The 24,715-nt window shown below is 43.0% G+C and overlaps 1 protein-coding gene and 1 pseudogene across 1 annotated transcript in view; one reads left to right on the top strand and one right to left on the bottom strand.

Annotated features, from left to right (window-relative positions):
- The first annotated feature begins 445 nt into the window (after positions 1-445).
- On the top strand, positions 446-4,042 carry LOC115791451 (uncharacterized; annotated as a pseudogene).
- A 1,590-nt stretch (positions 4,043-5,632) lies between these two features.
- The window catches only part of LOC115792097 (multidrug and toxin extrusion protein 1-like), a 30,878-nt gene continuing 11,795 nt past the window's right edge, over positions 5,633-24,715 (bottom strand). Inside the window, exons 3-17 of the mRNA XM_030746493.1 lie at positions 23,914-23,982; positions 23,647-23,795; positions 23,295-23,337; positions 22,737-22,781; positions 22,047-22,144; positions 21,331-21,428; positions 21,119-21,232; positions 19,575-19,642; positions 19,325-19,433; positions 19,153-19,228; positions 18,999-19,068; positions 18,740-18,872; positions 7,882-7,976; positions 6,622-6,726; positions 5,633-6,514 (exon numbers count right to left, since the gene is read on the bottom strand). Coding sequence (XP_030602353.1) covers positions 6,164-6,514; positions 6,622-6,726; positions 7,882-7,976; positions 18,740-18,872; positions 18,999-19,068; positions 19,153-19,228; positions 19,325-19,433; positions 19,575-19,642; positions 21,119-21,232; positions 21,331-21,428; positions 22,047-22,144; positions 22,737-22,781; positions 23,295-23,337; positions 23,647-23,795; positions 23,914-23,982 — 1,623 coding nt within the window. The 3' untranslated portion in view covers positions 5,633-6,163. The remainder of the gene's footprint in view (positions 6,515-6,621; positions 6,727-7,881; positions 7,977-18,739; positions 18,873-18,998; positions 19,069-19,152; positions 19,229-19,324; positions 19,434-19,574; positions 19,643-21,118; positions 21,233-21,330; positions 21,429-22,046; positions 22,145-22,736; positions 22,782-23,294; positions 23,338-23,646; positions 23,796-23,913; positions 23,983-24,715) is intronic.

The following is a 24,715-nucleotide window of genomic DNA, read 5'->3' as shown; positions in this document are numbered from 1 at the left end:
AGATTTATTGATGAAGTTGGGAGCATCGATTCTGTGTAATACAGATGGACTGACAATTACTCTACCTGATGGGCAAACAAGGACGTATGATTATCAGCCCTCCAGTTGGAAGCACCAACTACTGATGCAACCCCTGGCCACACAGACACACACTGCTGACATTTACTGGGCTTTGTTGAAACCAGAAACGCCAACACAGACAGGCATATTGACTTTGTTCTGCAGGTGGGAACCCTGGATCGCTAGATTGGGACCATATGTCTCTCCGCCTGACCCTCCCCATGTCACGTTGTTTTATGACCGAGACGACACAGATTGGTATAAAGACGCTTTTGCCGAGCTGGAGGGTCAACAATGGGAGGTAGCAGTTTCTGATTTATACGTGGCTCATGAGGGAGTCGCGGCGGCGGTTATAATCACCTCCGATCAACAAAATTGGTATATGATGGCGGAGACATCCGTTCCACATGTCTCACTGGCATTACATTCAGGACACGCGGCCAAAGAATTAGGGCCCATGATGAAATGCGCAGGGGGCCTGACAGATTGGGTCCCGACACAGATCCCCGGACTCACTTATTCTCCGAGTACCAAAACGTACCGAATTTATGCGCGTGTAAATAATCAGGCAAATTTGGAACATGTCACGCTCGATCGAGAACACGGCCGAGAACACGGCCGAGAACACTCCGATCACAAGCAGGCTGAAGTCATAATTGCCCGGCTACCTCGTACTCTGTGGTCAACAGGACCTGCCGATGCGGGACATTGTCAGTGGTTACCTCCTATTACATTCCAAGTTCAAAAGGTCCATCCCATTTGGATTCCCCAGTACCCTCACAAACCTGCGGCTGAAGCTGGTATCATAGATACCATTCAAGGACTCCTGAAGACGGGAGTCCTGGAACCTTCCCAGTCCAATTGGAAAACCCCGATTTTACCTGTGGAGAAGGTGGGGACCGGTAAGTACCGAATGGCTCATGACTTGTGGGCCGTAAATAAAATTGTGGTAACTCCCACCCTACCGGTGCCAAATCCCTACACCGCTCTCTCATCGCTTCTTCCCACACAAAAATGGTTTTCCTGCATAGACCTGGCAAATGCATTCTTCTGCTTTCCTCTGGCAGAGAGCTGTAGAGACATGTTCTCCTTCACCTTCCAGGGGCGACAACTCCGGTACACACGGGTCCCGCAGGGATTTATTTTGTCACCGGGACTCTTCAATCAGGCCTTAAAAGAAGCCTTATTAGGCTGCGAGCTCCCACCTGACTGTACATTACAGTAATTCAGTACGTGGATGATATTCTCATCGCAGCCACAACAGCGGCAGATTGCCTCCAGGCCACACGTGATGTGCTCTGGCGGTTACATGCCCGTGGATTTAAGGCCAGCAAAGACAAATTACAGATAGCCCGTCCCACTGTTAAATTTCTGGGGCGCCTTATTAACAGACAGGGAGCCGGCATGTCCCCGAATCACAGACAAACCATTTTGCAGCATCCGAAACTGGCCACAGTAAAGCAAATGCTATCATTTTTGGGTCTTGCAGGGTTCAGCAGAAGTTATGTACCAGACTTTGTGAACCTGACCAATCTCCACCGAGAAATGGTGAGAGAACAGGGCATGAGAAACCTTACAGCTCCACTCCAGTGGACAGTTCCTGCAGAAGAGGCTTTCACAAAACTGAAACAATCTGGCTCGTCCAGATTATGCACATCCCTTTTTCTTGGATGTTTCTGTACAGGACAACGTGGTTAACGGTGTCCTGTATCAGAAACAAAGGGGGAGAAGGTGTATTCTAATGTATTTAAGCGTGATGCTGGACCCATTAGAAAGAAGGCACCCGGTGTGCACACAACACGCAGCAGGGATAGTAAAACTCATTCACCTAACAACACACAGCGTAGTAGCATTTGTGAACTCACAGATTTTCACACTAGCTCCACTGAGACAGGGAAGACTGAGCAAGATTCTGGAAGCCCCAAACCTGGTGTTTACACACCAAGGGATTAACGTGGCTGACCAGATCTCAGGGGAAGAACCCCATGACTGCCAAGAGAAGGTCTTGGAAGACCTGAAAATCAGACCAGACTTAGTCAGCGAACCGATAGAGGACGCTGAAAACTGGTACACAGATGGATGCTGCTATAAAGATAAACAGGGAGACCTCCAAGCAGGGTATGCAGTAGTTAGGGAGACAGAGACAGGTTATCAGGTCGTGAGAGCAGAGAAGTTAACAGAAAGACCATCAGCTCAGAGAGCAGAGCCTCTTGCAATGATCACAGCACTGCAATATGCAAAGGACAGAGAAGTGAATATCTACACTGACTCGGCCTACGTGGCAGGAGCTGTGCATGTGGAACTTAAACAATGGGAAAGAGCGGGATATCGAACGGCTAATATGACCCCTGTAAAACATGCAGAAGAAATGGCGAACTTGGCCCACGCCATCCAGGGACCAACCAAGGTGGCAGTGATAAAATGCAAAGGACATGACAGAGAAGGGAGCAGAGTGGCAAAAGGAAATGAGAAGGCTGATCAGCGAGCTAAAGAAGCAGCAGGATACACCCCTAGACATCAAATGATGATAAGCCATTCACAGGTAAGTGATTTACTCCCTAGGATTGACTTTGATATGATCAAAGAGTGTCAAAAGAGAGCATCACTTCAGGAGAAGACTGTTTGGAAACAACGAGGAGGCACTGAAATTGAAGGTGTGTGGAGAGGACCAGATGGTCGACCAATTTTTCCCCCAGAATTGACACCAAGTCTAATAGAAGAAGCCCACGGGCCAGGACATGTGGGGGCACAACAAATTCTGAGAAATTTGAGCCACTGGTGGCACCCCTACCAGGCTGACATGGCCAAGAGATGGGTAAGAGACTGTGAAATTTGTGGTAAGTACAACCCAAAGCCAACTGTGAAACCACACATGGGAGCATTCCCATTACAGGTATGGCCTGGAGAAGAGATTGTGATTGATTACACTGATATGATTGACAGAGTTCGAGGGTATCGCTACCTCCTGATGATGGTCGAATCGATCACAGGATGGCCCGAAGCGTACCCCGCAAAAAATGAAGACAGCAAAACAGTGATCAAATGTTTGATAAATCATTATATACCACAACATGGGTTTCCGAGAAGAGTGAGATCTGACAACGGAAGGCATTTCAAAAACCGAGACCTACAGGCTGTGGAAGCAGCTCTAGGCCTAAAACACAAGTTTGGAGCAGTGTACCACCCAGAATCTCAGGGCAAAGTTGAGCGCATGAACCAAAATCTAAAAACTAAATTGGCTAAAATCTGTGCACAGAGCAAAATTGATTGGGTTACAGCTCTTCCAGTGGCATTGTTGCAAGTAAGGAGCTCACTAAATAAAGTAACAGGGTTCACACCATTTGAGCTGCGTACAGGTAGACAGTTCCCAGGCCCTACAGCAGCTATTCCTGGGGAAAGGCAACATATAATCAATTTTCAGTACAAATCATATTTTGATGAACTTAAAGCTTTGTTGTCAGGTTTTGTCTCACAGGTGCACGATGGAGTGACGGGAGGCCAAAAGGGGGAGCCACACACAGCAGAGTGGGTCCTTCTGAAGGTCATCAAGAGGAAGTGGTCAGAGCCCAGGTGGACAGGACCCCACCGGGTGGTCGAGAGAACGTCGCATGCCGTGCGCCTACAAGGGAAAGGAGACACCTGGTACCACTGGAGCCAGTGTGCTCCAGCAGAAGAACCAGGAAGAACGGTTCAGGAAATCCAGAGCGTGTTGAAAGGGTCATCTGCTGGCGACCCCAACAAGGCTCTTCCACATATGGAGCAGAATAATCCCCAGGTAGAGCTTTTGGCTGAGGTAGTCCACCCTCAGTCAGCAATGTGATCTCCTCCGGTAGGAGGGATCTGAAGACAGAAGATCGACGTAAAGACAACTGCAAGTGGCATCAGAATAACAGATAATCTCACCACACATAACTCATTATGACTGGCAAAATGTATGATAACTGGAAATTGATAGTCATGCTTGGAGTACTTAGCATAGGGAATTGTGGTCACTTGTGGGTGCTGCTGTGTGCTCTGTATCCGTTCGCTCTGCATCAGGTGTATTACCAGAACCATTGAAGGGGGGTTTAAAGACCCACCTCCAGCATATTAGATGCTGTTATTGGGAATGGATTCAGAGGAGTTGGACTGGGAGCCTGCAGGAGCAGCTACAACTGATTGTGAGCTCTAGAGGAGCTCAAAAGCGGGAATTGAGGGAACTGATTATTGCAGATTTGTGAAAATGCAAGGTTCAGTGTGGAGGTGCATTATTCTGATCAGGGAAAGGAAGGTGAAGAAGTCTCAGAGGTGTGTCTCTCATTGTTTACATTAGGCAGGAGTAAGGGTCGCATAACTGAGAGAGGAGAGTTGGCCCTAAGGGAAAAACAATTCCTTATAAGGTATTACGGTCGGAACCATAAAAAAGGGACGCGCGAACACACAGTCAGATTTGCAGTGCGCTTAGTGGGAGAACAGCCTAATTGCGGTAAGGGATGTTAACTGCAATCTCCAAGCATGCTTGTTTAATTCTGCATTATTTTTGGCCCTCATGTATTATGTGTGGTGATTAATAAATTTTTATGAATGAAACTGAAAGTCTGACTTTCACCCCCTTTATTAAACGATCCCGGGAGGAAACGAGGTGGAGGAAACGAGGCGGAGGATTCCAATCGTTCTAACACGCGCTTTCTGAATGCCTTTCAGTTTCAAAGCTTTTTCATTCATTTTCAGTCCAGCCCTTGTACCTGACAATTTTCAGAGAAATGTTTTGGCGTTTGGGGGATTTTTTTGTTTGTTTTGTTAAGCTGCTGACTTATGACCTCAAGAACTGAAGAAGCCTATCGGATGAGAGGTGAAACGTCTTCGAGAAACAAAACGAAGTCACACACAAGGTGATTCCCAAAAAAATCACCTTGTTATTTTTTCAGCTGTTAGCTGAAAAATTGGTATATATTGGCATGGTGAGCACTGCGACCCTAAAAAAAAGGATACTGGAAAAGTGGAGGACATTAGAAGTGGTAATAGGTCTTATGGAGTGATGAATCCGAATTTGAAATTTTGGCTACAAATCATCATCAGTATGTATGGAGGTCAGTACAGAGGTACAACAGTGAGAGTCTACAGTCATCTGTAAAACACAGTGGAAGCTCTGTCATGGTTTGCAGCTGCATTTCAGCCAGCAGTGTTGGAGAGCTTGTCAAAATCAATGGAATTATGAACACAGAAAAGTGTAATCAAATTTTGATCCACCATGCAGTGCCATCTGGAGTGTGTCTGATTGGCAAGAGCTTCATTTTACAGCATGACAATGATCCCAAACACACTTTCAGCGCAGTAAAAGCATACCTGCGCAGAGAAACACACAATGGAACACTATCAGTCATGGATTGGCCTCCCTTTGGTTCTTCTTCTTCTGGTTGTGCAATTTTATTTCCAGTGTTTTTCATGTGAAAATAGTTACCTTTGCAGTTATTAGTAACACATCTATAAGAGCAGCAGAGCCAGCTTATTATTTATTAATTGCATTTGTCTCAAAAACAAACAGAGCCAGACTGATAGTAATAGACAATGCGACAACTATATTTCACTTATAGACATGTAAATTTAGCATCACATATTTACAGTCAATATTAAAGTTAAAACATGAGAAAATGATTTGAGGTCAGTAAGCTTCAACATATATCTCACAGTGCAATATGTAAATCAAGTCAAGAACAGGTTGAAAAACAAAAAAGCTATCTGTGAGAAAACATCTGTTGGTTGATGCCCGTGTGATTATTCAGAGAGGATTTGTAACCTACCTTGTTGCTCCAGTTAAAACATCTCAGCTGTGAGCTGGTTAAAACATGATCTTTGTAACAAGACCTTTGCTAATCCTGCCAGATTCCCTCTCATTTGATATTTCTTCCAGCTTTCTGTGGATTTGCTTGGCAGTGCAGCACTGAGACGTTTTTCTCTACACAAGGTAGCACGAGTAGCAAACATCAGGTTTTTACTAAATGAGACCTCTGGTTCATGAGAAGATCTGCAACTAGGAAGGAATTTGACACTTTTCTCTCTGTGAATACATCTGTGAGAACTATGTGCAGCCACGAGAAGTCAATACTTGGAAGTTAAATATATATCAGAAGTCTAGTGTAAGGTTCAGAGTCACTGGTGTGGGAGTGGAGTCATTGGCCCCGTTCAGAGTAAAGTTGGCCCTGCTCTGTGCACTCAGCCCTGGTACAGGGAAAGCAATATAAAAGGCAACACCTATAATCAAAATAAGAACTGAAACCAATAAGGTGGTTCCCAGACGCAAAATCAGCTGAGTGGCAGAAAGCAGCACTTTAGGTTTGGTGTTTTTGCTCTGTTCAGTTCTTCTTGCATTAGCATTGCTGTCACCTGCCACATGAGCAGCTTTCACTTCCTGATCCTGGGTGTTCACCGGACTGTAGCCATCTGTTTTAGGAGCTTCTCCGCTGTCCAACGGGCCCTTCACGGTGCAAAGACACAGTTAATGAATTTATGAGTGGCCCCATTACGATTTGACTATTATACATGTGAGAACATACACAGCACACATAGTGATTGTATACTTACTGAGTCCAGGCAGTTAGGAGTATCCGGCACCATAGCTTCACTGAGCCCTGTACTAGGAGGATGTCCAGGTGTTACCAGCAATTTCTTCCCAGCTCGCAGTTGAGCCTAAAGCATGTTAGTGAGGTTCAGGAAGTAAATAATAATATTAGGTATTCTCAGAGGTGGGAAGTAATGAAGTACAAATACTTTATTACTGTATTTAAGTGGAATTTTCAGGTATCTGTACTTTATTTGAGTATTTATTTTTCTGACAACTTTTTTACTTTTACTCCCTACATTTTTAAACAAATATCTGTACTTTCTACTCCTTACATTTTCAAAACAGGCTCGTTAGCTTAGGTTTCAGATATTTGAGGGAAGTTTTTACTTCACGTCACTGCACCTTCAAACATCAACCCGATCAGAGCCTACAGTAAATGGACGAACAATAACACATAAGAGACAATTGGTGTGTCCTCCATCAATGGGGCTTATCTCATACAAAGAGATTAAAGAGACAAAACCATATAATTTATGTATCATTTATAGCGCTATAATCAGGGGTTACAGTGGGCCGGACCGAGTGCAGATGTCCGTAAGTTGTGGTCGCAGTACTTCCAGCATCTTAGCTAGCGCTACTGAAGAGGAGCGAGCATAAAGGAAGAAACGTGTTGTAGCAGGTAAAGAACTTTGTAGCTGCTCCATCCACCTCTGTTTGTTTTCACATTGAACAATCTGCAGTAAATCTATGGAACTTAAAATATGCAGATGAACAGCCCTAATTACTGCAATCTGTCATCTCTGGCATTGTTACAAAATGCGAATTTAATGTGAATTTAAAAAACCCAATAAATTGAGTAAAAATATGAGCCTATAGAGAGGTTATTGAGCTCCTCTTGACTCAGCAAATGTGTTTGGCACAACAGGGCAATCAGATCATGGCTCTGTTTGCTAAAGCTGCTGGACAGGACAGGTTATTAAAAAAATGCATTGCATGTAATATGTGAGTGTGCATATTTATATTCTCATCTTTTGTTCCTTATCTATTTTTACGAAAGTGAAAAAATAAAAGCAAAGCCAAAGAAAAACAAAAGTTCTCAAAAGAAAAACAAATATATTTGGCAACTACATACAGATAAAAACCTCAGGTGCTGCCAAAGCTCGAGGGAGCTTCGGATGAACCAAAGATTTCCCTCAGAATTTTTTTCCTTTCTTTTTTTTTTTTTGGGGGGGGGGGGGGGGGTAAATTAATGTTTTTAGAGAAAGTTGAGAGCATCCTACCTTCTGTGTGACTTTTTTCCAGTTGAGCTTAAAGATCAGAACCAGGAATAACACCGTCTCAATGACAACACATATAAGGAGGCCCAGCCACAAACCTGAAAGGAGGAACACAAGTTCAAACAAACACATTAAGAAATACTCTAAAGTGTATGCATGCTCTAAATGCTACTGATAAACCTGGTTATACAAGGGTTAAAGATACAGCCAAGCTGGCAGCTGGCTCTGCTTATTAACAGCTGTAGACTGTGAGACCATATGCTCATACAAAGTGTTCACTCCATGCATTGACTGTGTTTCCATGTCCAGATGCTGTGCCTGGGGATAGAACTGCCAATTCTCTGACAAGTTCACCACTCAGCTTTACATTAGGATAATCTGATGTATTTACAGCACTGTGCAAAAGTCTTGAGTCACCCTTCATTTCTTTATAATTTGCAAGGTAAATGAGAAATAGATCCAACGATTTCTTGAAGCAAGTTTAGTTTAGTTTAATCATTTATTCATTTTAGTTAAAAACAAAACAAATTTCAATACAGAAAACAAATCTCATAAAATGAAAGGAAGCAGATAGAAGAAAAAAAATCAGCATTTTTGTTATCACTAGCCAAATTGTTCCACAACCTTATTCCTTGAACAGTGGTACATCTCTCTTTCAAACTTGTTCGGATTTTAGGGTTTACAAACATTTCAAATCCCTTTAGATTATAAATATTTTCTCACTTAATAAAATTAGATTGAATATTCAAAGGTAATACATTTTTGTGTGCCCATCAACTCTAAATGAAACATCCACCAATCAACAAAATCTTATAATCAACCAACTCATAAAACTTCAATAATCCCAATTGATCAAATAATATATTTGATGGGTGACTATAATGTTTTTTGGCAATAATTCTTATAGCTCTTTTTTGCAAAATAAAAATAGAATTTGTAGATGTTTTACATGCCTTCCCCCAAACTTCAACACAATAAATCAAATGTGGAACAATTATAGCATTATACAATATAAACAATGCTTTTTCATTAAATAACTCCTTTACCCTATATAGTACTGCAATAGACCTTGCCATTTTTCTTCTTAAGTAATTTATATGAGACTTCCAGGTCAGGTTTTCATCTATAATAACACCCAAAAACTTCACCTCACTGACTCTGCAAATATCAACACCATCAACTCTAAATGAAACATCCACCATTCTTTTTCTATTACTGAATATCATGTAATTTATTTTATCCAAATTTAGCGATAATTTATTACGCTTAAACCAAGTTTGTATTTTTGCAAATTCTGTTTGCATCATTCCCAACATTCGCTCTAAGTCTTTGCCCAAGCAAAAAAATGTGATATCGTCAGCAAACAAAACACACCTAAACAATCCTGACACATTTACCAAATCATTTATGTATAAAAGAAACAACGCTGGTCCAAGCATAGAACCCTGTGGGACTCCACATGTAATATCACCAAATGTAGATCTTACGTCATTTAATTGAACAAATTGTTTCCTGTTGGTAAGATAACTGGATACCCACTGTAATACTGGACCTCTCATACCATATTTATTCAATTTCTCAAGAAGAATGCTATGATCAATAGTATCAAAAGCTTTTTTTAAATCAACAAAAACACTAACACAATATTGTCTTTGATCAATAGCTGTCGATATTTGTTCTATCAGATCCATGAGTGCCATCGATGTTGAGTTGTTAGCTCTAAAGCCATATTGATTTTTACTCAAAACATTTTGTTTATCAATGAATTGATCCAATCTTGTAACAAACAATTTTTCCAAAATTTTCGAGAACTGAGGCAACAGGGAAATAGGTCTGTAGTTAGTAAACAAAAATTTGTCACCATTCTTATAAAGAGGAATTACTTTCGCTACTTTCATGCTGTCAAGAAAAATCCCTGTCGAAAAAGACAAGTTACAAATATATGTGAATGGCTCAATAACATAACCCATTATTTCCTTCACAAACGTCATATCCATGTCCATCCAGTCTTTAGATTTTTTATCAGCAAAATTTTTTACCAACTTCATTATTTCTTCTTTATCAGTTCCATCAAGAAAAAAACTGTTGGTACAACCCATCACCTTATCAGTCACACTGTCATTTACATTTGGTATCTTGGCAGCAAGACTTGGGCCAACATTCACAAAATAATTATTAAATTCATTTACAATTTCATTCTGCTCGTAAATTTCATGATCATCCTTAACAAAATATTGTGAAACACCAAATTTTGTTTTATTTTTCAAAACACCATTCATTACTCACCATGTCGCTTTCATGTCATTTTTACTTTTATCTAATAAATCACTGTAATGTTTCTTTTTATGCTTTCTGATAATCCATACCAATTTGTTTTTGTACTTCTTGTATTTCTCTTCTGATTCTTTTGTTCTCAACTTCAAGAAACAAGAATACAAGTAATTCTTTTTTTTACAAGCATTTCTCAGTCCTTTTGTCATCCATGGTTTATCAATAGTATTTGTCTTATTGTAATTGTTTTGCACACAGTTCTTTTTGAACAAAGTTCCTAAAATATTCATGAAAATGTCATAAGCTCTGTTTACATCATTGACATACACTTCTGTCCAATTTTGTTTTCCTAAATCATCCTTTAATTTGTCCAAAACTTTTTTTTAAGTATTTGTTGTTTTTTTCTTAATTCTAACTACTTTTGTACTATATTGATCATTTTTGTAAATCATAAATACTGGTAAATGATCACTTACATCAGTCAACAAAATACCACCCATTAGTTCTCCATTTGTTATAATTGTTGTAGCGCTATGGGTTGTGTTTCTTGTAGGGTTTGATATCAATGGATAAAGATTAAAAGTATGCATTGAGTTTATAAATGTACCAATATTATTTGTATCTGTTTTCTTTCCCAGGTCAATATTAAAATCTCCACACAAAAAAACTGTTTTATTAGAACAATCGTCCAATAACTCCATGATTTTATTGGTAAATACCTCAATACTTGATCTTGGTGATCGATATACACAGCTTATTATTGTATTTGTGGAATTCTTATTTATTATTTCAATTGTTACTATTTCCATACCATCATCTATAATGAATGACATTTTATTATTTAATTTACATTTTATTTCATTATTAATAAATAAAGCCACCCCCCTCTTTTGTTACTTCTATTCATACTGTACATATTATAACCATCAATGTAAATGTTACTTTTATATCCATCATTTATCCATGTTTCTGAAAGTGCTATTATGCTAAATTTTCTGTTAAATTGTTTTAAATAATCTGTTATGTTGGCTAAATTTGCTGTTGTACTCCTACTATTAAAATGTATGATGGAAAGATCGATTTTTGTTATATTATTAAACTGCTCTACATTATAATATTCACTATCACTGATTACTGGAAAAAAGTTTGAATCAGTTATATCTTCAACATCATATATTTTAGACTCCAGGTCTTCATTTGTCATATCGTAATGTATTTGTCCATTTGTTCTTATATTTTGTTAATTCCATTTGCACCAGTTGCTTCTGCCATTTAATTTTGTAACCTATCCCCTTCTAAATTCATCTAAATCCTTCATTTCTTTGATCATTTTTGCTTGTGACCCTTCCTTTGCTCTAATCCAAATATTTCCATTCCATGTCCAAGTTGCTATTATTTTTTTCTGTTTTTTCAATGACCTTGCCTCACGTGCTATATTTCCATTTTTTTTAGTTAAATGTTCATTTATGTATATATTCGTTCCTTTCAGTTTCTTTGCTTGCATTATTAAATTGTTTCTTGACTTCCTGCTTATAAATCTGATAACTATAGGTGGTTTGAACTTATCAGATTTAGAGGGCAAGGTGTGACAGATGGAAATATCCTCGGATTTAATGTCAATGTTTTTGTTTTGTAAAAAAAGTCACTACCTGTTGCTCCAAAGTGAGAAGTTCTCAAAGTGAATCATCAGTGATATTCACATTTGCTGCAACTCGAGCATAGGTCCGGTGTTTGATGTCAAGTCCAGTAATTAACAAGTCGTCGCGTCTTATATATTGTTCCAGTTCATCCACTTTTTGCTCCAATTCGGTTATCTTTTTGTCTCTATCACTTACTGCAAGTTTTAATCGCTTCACTTCCTCAAACAGCCCCATCAAAAGTTCTTGCTGTGATGCCACTCTCGTCAGTTCAGCACTCATAAAATCCAAAGATTTTTTAAATTCCTCCATATTGTCTTCAGAGTTGTTTTCGGCTGAAGCTGACCCTCTTCCCTGGCCGCGTCTAGGCATGACTCACCTGGGCCTGGCTCGATGACAACCAGGCCGCAGCAGGTCCTCACTCCAATGTCCCCAATGTCCGCCGCTCAGCAGGCAGGACAATTTCACAGGCCTGGTGGCTCCAGCTCCTGGAGGCAGCCCGGCATCGTATGGACTCGCGGCTCGGCGATGTTAACTCCTTGGGCCGACTACCAGCAGCTCCGAAGCCCGGTGTTGTTGTAGGCTCGCGGCTCGGCGGTGTTAGCTCGCCGAAGTCACGGCAGCCTTTCCTCGTCAAGGAAACTCAAGGTGTTCTGGAGGAAACGTCAGTCGGGATTTTTTGATGGACTTATTTGACAAATAATATGGCTCGGTGTGTGGCACAGCCTGTCGAAGAACTGTGCGATTCTGTTTTGGTGAGTGAATTCTTGCCGGTACTCGCAGTAACTGCACTTGTAGAGTCTCTATTCAAACGTGGGAGCTCCCCTCTTGCTGGCTGTACAGCGTAGACTTTATCCGCGTAGACTTTTTGTGACTTGTAAATGCGAACATATGTGGAAATAGAATATATAAAAACAGTGTTTTGACAATTCTAACAACCTTGAAAGTCAATACTTTGTATGACCACATTTATTCTTCAACACAGCCTGAACTCACTTAAGCAAGCTTTCTTATACTTGCTTTAAGGAATAGTTCTCCAGGCTTCTTGAAGGACATTCAAAGCTCTTTATGGATGTTGGCTGCCTTTTGTTCTGTTCTCTGATGATGATCTCACACTGCTTTACTAACACTGAGGTCCAGGCTCTGGGGAGGCCAATCCATGACTGATAGAGTGCCACTGTGTGTTTTTCTATCCAGGTACAGTGTATCACAAAAGTGAGTACAACCCTCACATGTGTGCAGATATTTAAGTATCTCTTTTCATGGGACAACACTGACAAAATGACACTTTTGTAGGAGTCGGTGGAAGGAGACACGAGCAGGTATGTAGTCTCAGCTTTATTAGGTAAACTCACAACAAACTACAACTCCAAATATAACTCCTGCAAAAGGAGGAGTCAAGCCCTTTTATCCTAGGCCTCTCTCTCCCGCCTTTTCCCTATCTATTCCGGTCTCTCTCTTCGCAATAAGAGCTTGGGGCATTCTGGTGTGAAATGTGCATATATGTGGCCACCACACAGGCCCCCCCTGAACACACAGAATGGCAAACAATACAATAATAAAAACAGCAACCATTTTCAACTCAACATAGCAAAAATAAAATACCACATCAAGAGTATCTCCTAGGGGGTTTAACAAGGCGGCCACTACGGCTGTGCTTGGCAACCACAGGTGGTGAAAACGAGGGAGGGGCATAGCCCCGACTACGGCGAGACTGCCCCCTCGCAGGGGAAAAAACAGCAGCTGGGGGCAGGTCCTCCGAGTGAGGCATAGAAACGGGAGGACGACCGCGGCGCGGAGGGTGGGCCAACTCAATAGGACCATCCGGAAACATGTGAGCAGGCTTAAGGCGATCCACCGAAACCCGCTCCTGACGACCTCCCAGCTCAACCAAAAAATCCTTAGGTCCCACCTCTAGCACACGGAATGGACCATCATAAGGAGGTCGAAGTGGAGAACGGTGCGCGTCATGGCGGATAAAAATGTACTTGGCAGACATCAGGTCCTTTGGCACATATGACTGTGGAAGGCAGTGATGCGCCGCTACTGGGGCCAAAAACCTATCATTCCCCGGGAAAACCGGCCCGCTCCTTTTGTCGGCCCCCGAAGCAGATGCACCAGGAAGGAATTCCCCTGGAACCCTCAAAGGCTGGCCCAGGACCAGCTCGGCTGAAGAAGACTGCAGGTCCTCCTTAGGTGTCGCACGCAGGCCCAGCAGGACCCAAGGAAGGCGGTCAACCCAGCTGCTGTCCACCAGCGCAGCCCGTAAGGCAGCCTTCATGGTACGGTGGAACCTCTCGCAAAGGCCATTGGCCTGCGGGTGGTACGCGGTAGTGCGATGGAGTCTGACGCCAAGGTTCTCCGCCACAGCAGTCCACAGCTCAGACGTGAACTGAGGACCCCTGTCAGATGTCAAGTCAAGCGGTACGCCAAACCGAGATACCCAGGAGGAGACGAACGCACGAGCAACATCTGCTGAGGTGGTTGACGCCAAAGGAACTGCTTCAGGCCACCGAGTCGTCCTGTCCACCATTGTCAGGAGATGGGTGAAACCCCGGGAAGGGGGAAATGGACCTACCAGGTCTACATGGACATGTTCGAACCTTCTCTGTGGTATGGGAAAGTGCTCCAGAGGGGATTTGGTGTGTCGTTGCACTTTGGCGCGCTGCCAAGCAACACAGGAGGAAGCCCACGCCCTGACCTCTTTCCGGAGGCCGGGCCACACAAACTTGGCCCCTACCAACTTAACTGAGGCTTTAACTCCTGGGTGCGAAAGAGAATGAACTGCCTCAAAAACCCGCCGACGCCAGCAAGCAGGAACCAAGGGGCGAGGCCTGCCCAATGAGACGTCGCAAAGTAGGGTTACGCCACTATCCTGAAATGAGACATCTTCCAAACGCAAACTGGACTCGGCCGCCTTAAAAGCCTGAATCTCCGTATCCGTAAGTTGGTCGGCAGCCATGGCAGAGTAGTCCACTCCCAAATGCACAGAACTAACCTGCGCCCTGGACAGACAGGCAGCCACCCGATTACACTTGCCGGCGACGTGCTGAATGTCAGTGGTAAACTCTGAAATAGCAGAAAGCTGCCGTTGCTGCCGTGCAGTCCATGGTTCTGAAACCTTTGTGAGAGGTTTGTGGTCTACAAAAGCGGTAAAGTCACGGCCCTCAAGCAGGAACCGGAAATGACGCGTCGCGAGAAAAAGGGCAAGGAGCTCCCTGTCAAACGTACTGTACTTTCTCTCCGCATCCCGAAGCTTCCTGCTAAAAAAGGCGAGGGGCTGCCAAGCACCACCCACCCATTGTTCGCACACGGCCCCGACTGCAAAATCGGAGGCATCGGTAGTAAGGGCAACAGGCGCCTCGGGAGACGGGTGGGCCAGCAGGGTAGCGTTGGCAAGAGCAGCTTTGGCACTGTCAAATGCCTGCACCCGCTCAGGTGTCCACTCTATCTCTTGGTTGCCTTTCTTGCCCTTAAGTGCATTGTACAGAGGGTGCATGAGGTGAGCAGCCCGGGGGATGAAACGGTTATAAAAGTTCACCATCCCCAAAAACTCCTGCAGGGGCTTCACTGAGGAAGGGCGCGGAAAAGCAGAAACCGCCTCCACCTTAGCGGGCAGGGGAAACGCCCCTTGGGGCGAAACGAGGTGTCCCAAAAACTCTATGGCCGGCAGACCGAACTGGCATTTAGCTGGATTCACAATCAAACCGTGCTCACTGAGACGCTCAAACAACTGGCGGAGGTGCACTGAATGCTCCGCGGCGGAAGGGCTGGCAACCAGTATGTCATCCAGATAGACGAACAAAAATGGCATACCACGCAAAACGGAGTCCATGAGGCGCTGAAACGTCTGTGCCGCGCCCTTCAGACCGAAGGGCATTCGCAAAAACTCGAAAAGGCCAAAAGGAGTGATAACCGCGGTCTTGGGCACATCACGCGGATGGACAGGAACCTGATGGTATCCCCTCACCAAATCCACCTTTGAAAAAATAGTTGCCCCCGCAAGATGAACCGAAAAATCTTGAATGTGGGGAACCGGGTACCTGTCATTAGTCGTCGCATTATTAAGGCGCCTAAAATCCCCACAAGGGCGCCACCCACCGTCAGCTTTAGGGACCATGTGCAACGGGGACGCCCACGGGCTGTTTGAGCGGCGCACAATACCAAGGCGCTCCATGTTTGCAAACTCCTCCCTGGCTATCGCTAACTTCGCGGCATCGAGACGGCGTGCACGCGCAAAAACCGGCGGACCCACAGTGGTAATGTAATGCTCCACACCATGTTTAGCTACGGCTGCAGAGAAGGTGGGAACCGTGAGGGTGGGAAACTCGGCAAGCAAACGCTGGTACTCATCACCTGTGGCAAGCATGTTAGCGAGGGGCAGGGGGCCAGGACTACCAAGTGTACAGGGGTAGGTATCAAAAGACACAGCATCTATCAAGCACCTATTAGCTACATCGACCAACAACCTGAAAGCACACAAGAAATCAGCGCCGAGTATAGGTACTGACACAGACGCTATCACAAAGTCCCAGTTAAACTGACGTCCCTTGAAACACACAGTCACCAACCTCATTCCATATGTGCGAATGGGGGTACCGTTCGCCGCGTCCAGCAGGGGTCCGTGACATTGTCCCAAGGCGTCCGCAGCTGAAGCCGGCATGATGCTACGCTGAGCACCCGAGTCCACAAGCAGACGGCGTCCCGAAGCAGTGTCCTCAATGAAGAGCAGCTTGTCCGAGCTGCCAGCGCACACAGCTGCTAGTGAGCACCGGCCCTCTCGTTTCCCTGGTGCTGGAAGGTACACGGCGGAATGCAGCGCTTCGCCTTCACTCCGAACCGGCGATGATAGAAGCAGAGCACGCTCTCCTTCCTCCGGCGCTCTGCGACGGCGGCCACAGCACCAGCTTCTCTCGTCTCCGCCCCTTGTAGAGCCGCACTCGGTAAAAGTGCATGCACACCGGAATGCCTGGATGCCAGCAAAATCTTGTCCGCCTCTTCAGCTAGCCCGCGGTAATCCTTGGCCCGTATCAGAGCGGAGCTGGCTAGCGCGGTGCGCACGGGAGGGGGGAGCTGGCGCAGGAACAGATGCGTAAAGAGAAACGAAGCGTCGCCCGGGCCGAGCAGAGCCAGCATGTGCTCCATCAGCTCGGAGGGTTTACCATCTCCCAAGCCATTCAGGGACAACAGGCGATCAGCCCGCTCTTCGTCTGAAAGCTGATAAATCCGCAGCAGGTTCTCCTTCAGCGCTCCATACTTGTTAGCAGGCGGCGGGTCCCGGAGCAGTCCCATCAGCCGGCGGGTAGAAGCAGAGTCCAGCGCCGCGACGACATGGTAATACTTGGTGTCGTCTGAGGTGATCCCGCGGAGGTGAAACTGGGCCTCCACATGCTGGAACCAAGGCTCTGGATCGTGCTGCCAGAACTCCGGGAGCTTGACCGTGGCCGCAAAAATAGCGGGAGAAACGGCGGCGGCTGGTGAGGAAACAGCGGCCGCTGAGCTGTCGTCAGCAGACATGTTCTTTAGTCGGGGTCACCAATGTAGGAGTCGGTGGAAGGAGACACGAGCAGGTATGTAGTCTCAGCTTTATTAGGTAAACTCACAACAAACTACAACTCCAAATATAACTCCTGCAAAAGGAGGAGTCAAGCCCTTTTATCCTAGGCCTCTCTCTCCCGCCTTTTCCCTATCTATTCCGGTCTCTCTCTTCGCAATAAGAGCTTGGGGCATTCTGGTGTGAAATGTGCATATATGTGGCCACCACACATTGACACAATGAAAAGTAGTCTGTGTGCAGCTTATATAACAGTCTTCATGTAGTGCAACAATTTGTCTTTTAAGATCAGAGAGTTCTTTGCCATGAGGTGGCATGTTGGAACGTTCAGAGACCAGTATGAGAGAGTGTGAGAGCTGTACTACAAAATTGAACACACCTGCTCCCTATGCACACCTGAGACCTAGTGACACTAACGAGTCACATGACATTTTGGAGGAGAAATGACAAGCAGTGCTCAATTTACACATTTACGGGTGTAGTCTCTTAGGAGTGTACTCACTTTTGTTGCCACTGCTTTAGACATTAATGGCTGTATATTGAGTTATTTTGAGGGAAGAATAAATTTACACTGTTATATAAGCTGCACACGGACTACTTTTCATTGTGTCAAAGTGTCATTTTGTCAGTGTTGTCCCATGAAAAGATATACTTAAATATCTGCAGAAATGTGAGGGGTGTACTCACTTTTGTGATACACTGTATGCTACACTGTAGGCAGTGTGTTTGGGATTATTGTCATGTTGTAAAATTAAGCTGCTTCTAATCAGATGCTTTCGAGATGGTATTTACAGATGTCACCTGCAAGCTTTCTTGTGCAGGTTTAAGTGTTTCCTGCAGTAAATCTAGGTATCAGCATCATTATCACCTGTTTTGTTATTTGTCTTGACCTAATGTCATATCACCTCTGTCTTATTGTCCTTTTTACGTTGTGTATCTTATCACTGTACCAAAATATGCTTGTACCACATCCTGAGCATTCCAGCCTTTGTTCTTCAAGGTCCTGCTTCAAAACATCTTTTGATGTTATGCTATTTAGTCCTCTGATTTTGGTTTATCAGTCCATCCATCCATTTTCTTAACTATTTATCCAACTATGGTCACCAGAAGGACGGACCTTTTCCCAGCTGATTTTGTTGAAGAGGCTTGATTACACCCTGGACAGGTCACCAGTCCATCACCAGTCCTTAACACCCACACCCTTAACCTAACATGCATGAATGAGCACCTGGAGAAAACCCTCAGTCAAACGTTTGCAGAAAGGAACCAGCTGACCATAAGCTTTGAAAACCAAACCTTCTTGTTGTGAGGCAACAATGCTAACCTGTGCACCACTACAGCATCCCGCTTTAGCATTTAACTTATAGCTTGTTCATAGAAACATGTCTACCATGGTTACCTAATATCCTCAGCTTGGCAGCAAACATGAGAGCTATTCCCACTGGCAGGCCGATACAGTAGTAACCAACCAAGTTGGAGATCGCAGCAATTTTCTGCATCCCAGATCCTACAAGAATCCCTGAGCAGACGCACTGAAAGGACACACAGTTTGAAAAGAAACAAAGTTAAGGTTTTAATTCAACAAAGCACACAACCAACTCTGTGAATTAATCCATGTAAAGTAAGAAGAGAACATTTGTTGTTCTGTAAAGACATACCAGAAGTGCATCAAAGAACTGTAGAAATATATACACTGTGAGGTTTTCTGACACGATTGCCACAATGTTGCTGCAGAAAGCAGAAAAAGACCATTAAAGCAGAGTTACCTTAAGATTTTACAGGCTTGAATGTGTATGTTGCTGTGATACTCACACATCAGAGGTAAATATGAAGGCAATGACTGACTTACAGCTAGCAATAACAATACCCTGGAAAACAGCAAGCACTCCTATAGAGACATTACATATACAGTAAGTCCATATGTCATTTTTTTTATCACCTACATATGTTTGACTTTTCAAATAAATGTCATGTATCTTAATACCTGATAGAACTAAGGCCACTCTGCAGGAGACTAAAGCTCTGGCAGTGTTCCCGGCCCCGAGAGCATTGCCAACACGCACACAGGCAGCCGCATGGACGCCTAAAGGGAACTACAAGGACCACACATTACTTCATGACATCAGTTACAGTGTGTACTGATCTGACACTGAGTAAGCCAATTTCCTAAAGTGCAGAATTATTGCTAAATAATAAGTTGCATGTGTTCAGGTGAATAAATGAATGATCCATACCATGTATACAATGCTTCCTATTTCCATCAACACATGCTGAGCAGCAAGATCCACTTCACCAAGTAAACCTGATATGATTTAGACAGATTTAGTAATCAAGCCGGGTTTTTCTGTTATATATGAATGTTACAATTTTTGCACAAGATTTTGACCAGTCACAACCAGGAAGCTGCACACAGAGACAAAGATGTCACAGTAAGGTCAGATCTTTTGAATGACTCTTTTCCATGATGAACTTTTTGCAGAAATGTGCCCATATCAAAACCAGAACATTTTACAGCATTTGGAGTGCAATGATTTGGCCACGGAGCAGCACTAGTACTGATACTGAACAAATACCATCTGGAAATAAGTATGTACAATATAACAGCACTGTATAATCAGTGGAACGTGATTCCAAATATTATCAAGCAACTGACAAGAGTGTAGATTTGTGTTTACAGAAAGATATTTTAGTCAGCATTTTGGCACATTTTTATACAAAAAGATTTAATATTCTTTCCTGGCATTCATTAAATCACTGAAACTCAACCCCTTCATCAGAATTTACATTAGTTACATGTTTATTCTATGAAAATAATTCCTTCGTGCCCTATAGTGGAATATTTGCTTCCTTTCTGTGTAGATCTCACCCATGTATGTGTAGACCTCCAGCAATCTGACAGTCTGTTCACCTCCAGCATGAGCAGGCTCATCTCGTGTTCAGCACCATAATTCTAATCCATGCCGCATAATGGCAATTTATAATATTGGAATAACAGAAGAAACTCTCTCTCACAACTCTAATACTCTCCACAACAGTAATATCAAAGTCAAACCACTTATCACAGAGTTAATAATGTGGTTTTAATGATAGATAAACCTTTTTTCCAGAGGCCAGTTGACAAGTTAACCAAAACCGGCAAGTAGATGGTACTGTTTCCTTAGATTTGTTCCATATGAAACTCTGACAGTCTGAATCTGGGTTTTTGAGACACTGTCACTCTATTTTTGTCATTGGTACACCTCAGTTCCAAGGCAGAAATGCTCTGCCACGGTGACTACACTGAATGTAATAGGTTAAAAAAAAACAAAAAAAACAAAGCTGGATTTTCATTGGAGGGGTTCTTGAGAAAATGTGTTTTAAACAAGTGTGTGTAGTGGGCCATTTGTGTGTGTGTGTGTGTGTGTGTGTGTGTGTGTGTGTGTGTGTGTGTGTGTGTGTGTGTGTGTGCGTGTGTGCGCGTATGTTTATAATACCTTGTGGGGACAATTTTCCTGACATATACTACGTTGTGGGGACCAATTGCTCCTTGTGGGGACTGGAACCTTGTCCCCACAAGGGGAAACCCTGTTTTTGGGTCAGGGGTCAGAGTTAGGGCTAAGGTATGAATTGAGTTTAGGTTAGGGTTAGGGTTAGGTATGTGATGGTTAGGGTTAGGAAAAGGGTAAAGGTAAGGTTTAGGCTGTAGAAATGAATGGAAGTCAATGGAAATTCCCCACAAAGATAGCAAAACACACTTGTGTGTGTGTGTGTGTGTGTGTGTCTGGTAAATAACACTGACCAGCAAAGAAACCTCCAAGCTCCCAGATCCACCATTCAAAGCAGATCATAAGTGCACTCGGAATAGCCAGCTTCATGTAAGAACCCCATTCCTGCAGACATTCAGTGGACCAACCTGCAAGGTTTGCAGAAAATTACATGCATCATTCACATTTTGGCCCAGATTATTTGCAGAAAGTGATTTGTTCACTTGGTATTTTGTGTAGAACTCACCTCCCCATGTCTGCTGATGGAGGTTCCTCCATCTGATGTAACCAAACAGCAGCAGGCAGATGGTGATCTGAGAGAGGCTATTAGCAATTGCTGATCCACTGAAAACACATATGATAAAACATCTTTATACCTGTGGTTCTCAGAGGTATGTGCAGTTACAGTAACCATGATTACACCTTTTGTCTGTAATCAGAAACACAGGGCTTCACTGAGGAGGAATGGACTGAAACACTGAAAGAAACACTGTGGTTTGGCACAGTAGAGTTCTGATGATCTGAGTATAAGACTTTGCAATTAGCAGGAATCAGTTTTTGATAAACGTGAGGGGAGGGAGAAACAAGGCCCACATAGAGAGGCCTGATTGGTTGAGTCATCTGCCTGATGAATCAAGTGTTTGTCCAGCTGGAGTAACTCCTGTCAGCACACTTTCTTCTTCCTTTACCCTATGCTGCCTCCGCTCTCAAATAAAGTTCAAAAATAATAAACATCAGTGCATTGCTGACTCGGTTTTAACAAAACACTATTTTTCTTCTTCTTTCACTCCCCTGTTTGGACTACAGTGTAGTGAACATAGCAGTGACAGAGAGTATTTTTCTGTCTTTGAAGACTAAAGGTATTTAAATAGTGTAGTTTATCTGTCAAGCCACTTAATGCTTAACTCCATATCAAGTCGGTCAAAAATTAAAAGGCAAGAGGAGGCAGTGTGACGCACTTACACAACACCCAAATTGAGGCTGAAGATCAAAATGTAGTTGAAGCCCACATTAAAAACATTCGCCATTCCTGCTGTGTACATCTGTGGGAATATGATCCCCTGAAAGATTTTAAAAAAAGACATGATTACCAATCCAATGTGCAGAGCCAACATTCGTGCAGCAAAATAATTTATTTTACTTATTTCCCTAAGGGAAATTCAGGTAAATGTAGCATATCAGTGAAAACAAGACTAAGAGGCTACAGCCATGCAGCTTCATCATCTTGCTGATGCTGCACATTAGCTGCTTATAATGTATTTGGTCCTGAATCAAAGTAGTGACTGGATGAAATTATTTGCCTGACAGGTGAACTTGAAAAAAGGGGGTCTTCAGAGCTCTTGCAGTTCATGTTGAGAAGGACAAAAATAGCTAAATAAAAATTGCATATAAGTGTATGCAATATTACATCCCTTTTACTGAAAAGTCCGAGCCTTACCAGAGTACTAAAGGAGACCCACCAGAGTTATGAGGATGCATAACACTTGTGCCAGTATTAGCTTGTAGTGTGGCTAAACAGCCGAAATGGTACAGCATGACCCCTTGTGTAATATTTCTAAAATTTTACATGACACGAGATGAACCATTCCCCTTTTGTTCCCTCTGCAGGTTCCTGCATACCAGAAGTGCACTTGTTTCCTCTCATGAACTTACTTGGTTTTGCAGGTAGGCAACCTGCAGCTGGTGCAGAAACATAGCCTGTAGTAGAGAGAGACAATATGGAATTTGTTTTTGTTTTACTGAATAAAATTGGCAGACCTATCAGGTAGCAATTATGATTCTCAAACATGAGGGTTAAAAAAGTTGCAGCTGTCAATCCCAGTGTGTTTACTGAACTGCTGCTCGTGTTACTAAATGCAGACCATGATGTGTGAACACGGTTGACATGGATGCAATAACTGGATTATGTCAGTCAAATTTAGGAGGTAAGAGGACTGAGGACATGTTGGACTGAGATTGTGAGCTTTGTCTTGCTTTTTTTTTTCTAACTGGAGAAAATGTCTCAATACTGTTTTCGCCCATTACTGCAAAGACGCCGCCTCCAGTGCCTTTCCTGAATTGCTTTATTGACAAAAAAGTGCAATCTGTACTGGGCAAAAATGACTATACACAATATTATTTTCAAACTTGGGATGTGTGTGTGTGTGTGTGTGTGTGTGTGTGTGCATGTGTGTGTGTGTGCAGGAGGAGGGGTCAGTTCAATACACTCACTGGAACAGCTGGTAGAAATGTCATCACATAGATGTGGGCAATTCTGAGGGGGAAGCAAACAAAGGGATTTTCATTTAGTGAAGCAAACACAAAGACAATAATTCACTTTCAACTCAAACAAGCACCTGTAAATGCATGCAGAGAAGGAAAATACATCAGCACTGTCTTCACATTAAATGTCTACTTTCTGCCTTAGTCCCTCAAAATTAAATTTAAACAAATTAAACAAATCTAACCAGAACTGTAACAGTCCATCAATATATCAGTGCTATCAGTACTAATAATATCAGTAATGCTGATAAAAATACCTTTTTTAAAAAAGCTATATGAGCTTTATAAGCCATGACTTTACCTCGCCACCTCTTCCTCTTGGTGCATGAGGATCAGTAAGTTGTAAGAGTTGATGAGAATAGCCCAACATGGCAGACAAAACAGCAGCAGGATCAGGGAACCCCTTTGGAGAATCACTCCCACGCGTTTCATGTTCTTACTTCCGAATGTCTGCAAAAGATAAACGATGCTGATGGGAAATTATTTTGATTGCATGATATTAGAATTAAAAGTTTCCCACGGATAAAACCACTGAAACAATAATATACATATAATGTGGTTTGCTCACCTGAGAGATGAGTGTGTCACAAGCCACACCAAGGCCATAGCCTGTTGCAGTCGTGGTTATATTAATGGTCTGAGAGGTGAAGAATAAAAACCACAAGTCAGACTGCAGTATACAGTTCCTGCATTCATGTCCGTTTATGACCATAACTGATTATTATGCTGTAACTAATATGAGATTGTGTGCTGCTGTTACGCTCAAATTATTCTTAAATTAACATCTAATTAAATTTTAACCTTCAAGATAGACCCTGAGAATTAACCCTTCCGTGTGCAGCAAATATGTGCCCGTTTCAGCTCACTAGTTTGCAGGTCCACATAGTTATTCTAAGGTCATATGCTCTGTGCTAGCGCAAGTCATATATAAGCTTTGTGTGCAGTGTCAAATGGCATGTACATAGCAAACAGATTTAATGACTGTCTGAAGAAAGGAGTGATACGTTTATCAAGCTATAGTGATGAAAATATTTTTGCAGACCAAAATGACAAAAGCTGATTTCCTGCTATATGAATTGAAAATCATACAGGTGAACTTTTAGTTTTGTGTCCAGTGCTGAACTTCATTTGGCACTGGACCAAATGCAAAGGAAGTTAATGACTGCCAAACAGTTAGCAAGCCAAAGAGAAGCAGTTATTTTTGCACACCAAAATGGGAAGTCAAAGTGAGGTTAATGTTGCATCAAAATGCTGAATTCTCTCTTACATCTACTGCTCACATGAAGCTCTTGCAAAAGACACCTCAGTATTTAAAACCAGAGACCATCTTCGGATGGTGTCACACCAGCCATGCTGGCAACACTCATCTT

This window comes from Archocentrus centrarchus, chromosome 14 (assembly GCF_007364275.1).
Source record: "Archocentrus centrarchus isolate MPI-CPG fArcCen1 chromosome 14, fArcCen1, whole genome shotgun sequence".
Lineage (NCBI taxonomy): Eukaryota > Metazoa > Chordata > Actinopteri > Cichliformes > Cichlidae > Archocentrus > Archocentrus centrarchus.
Note: the sequence above shows the minus strand (reverse complement) of the source record. Positions and strands in the feature narration are given on the sequence as shown.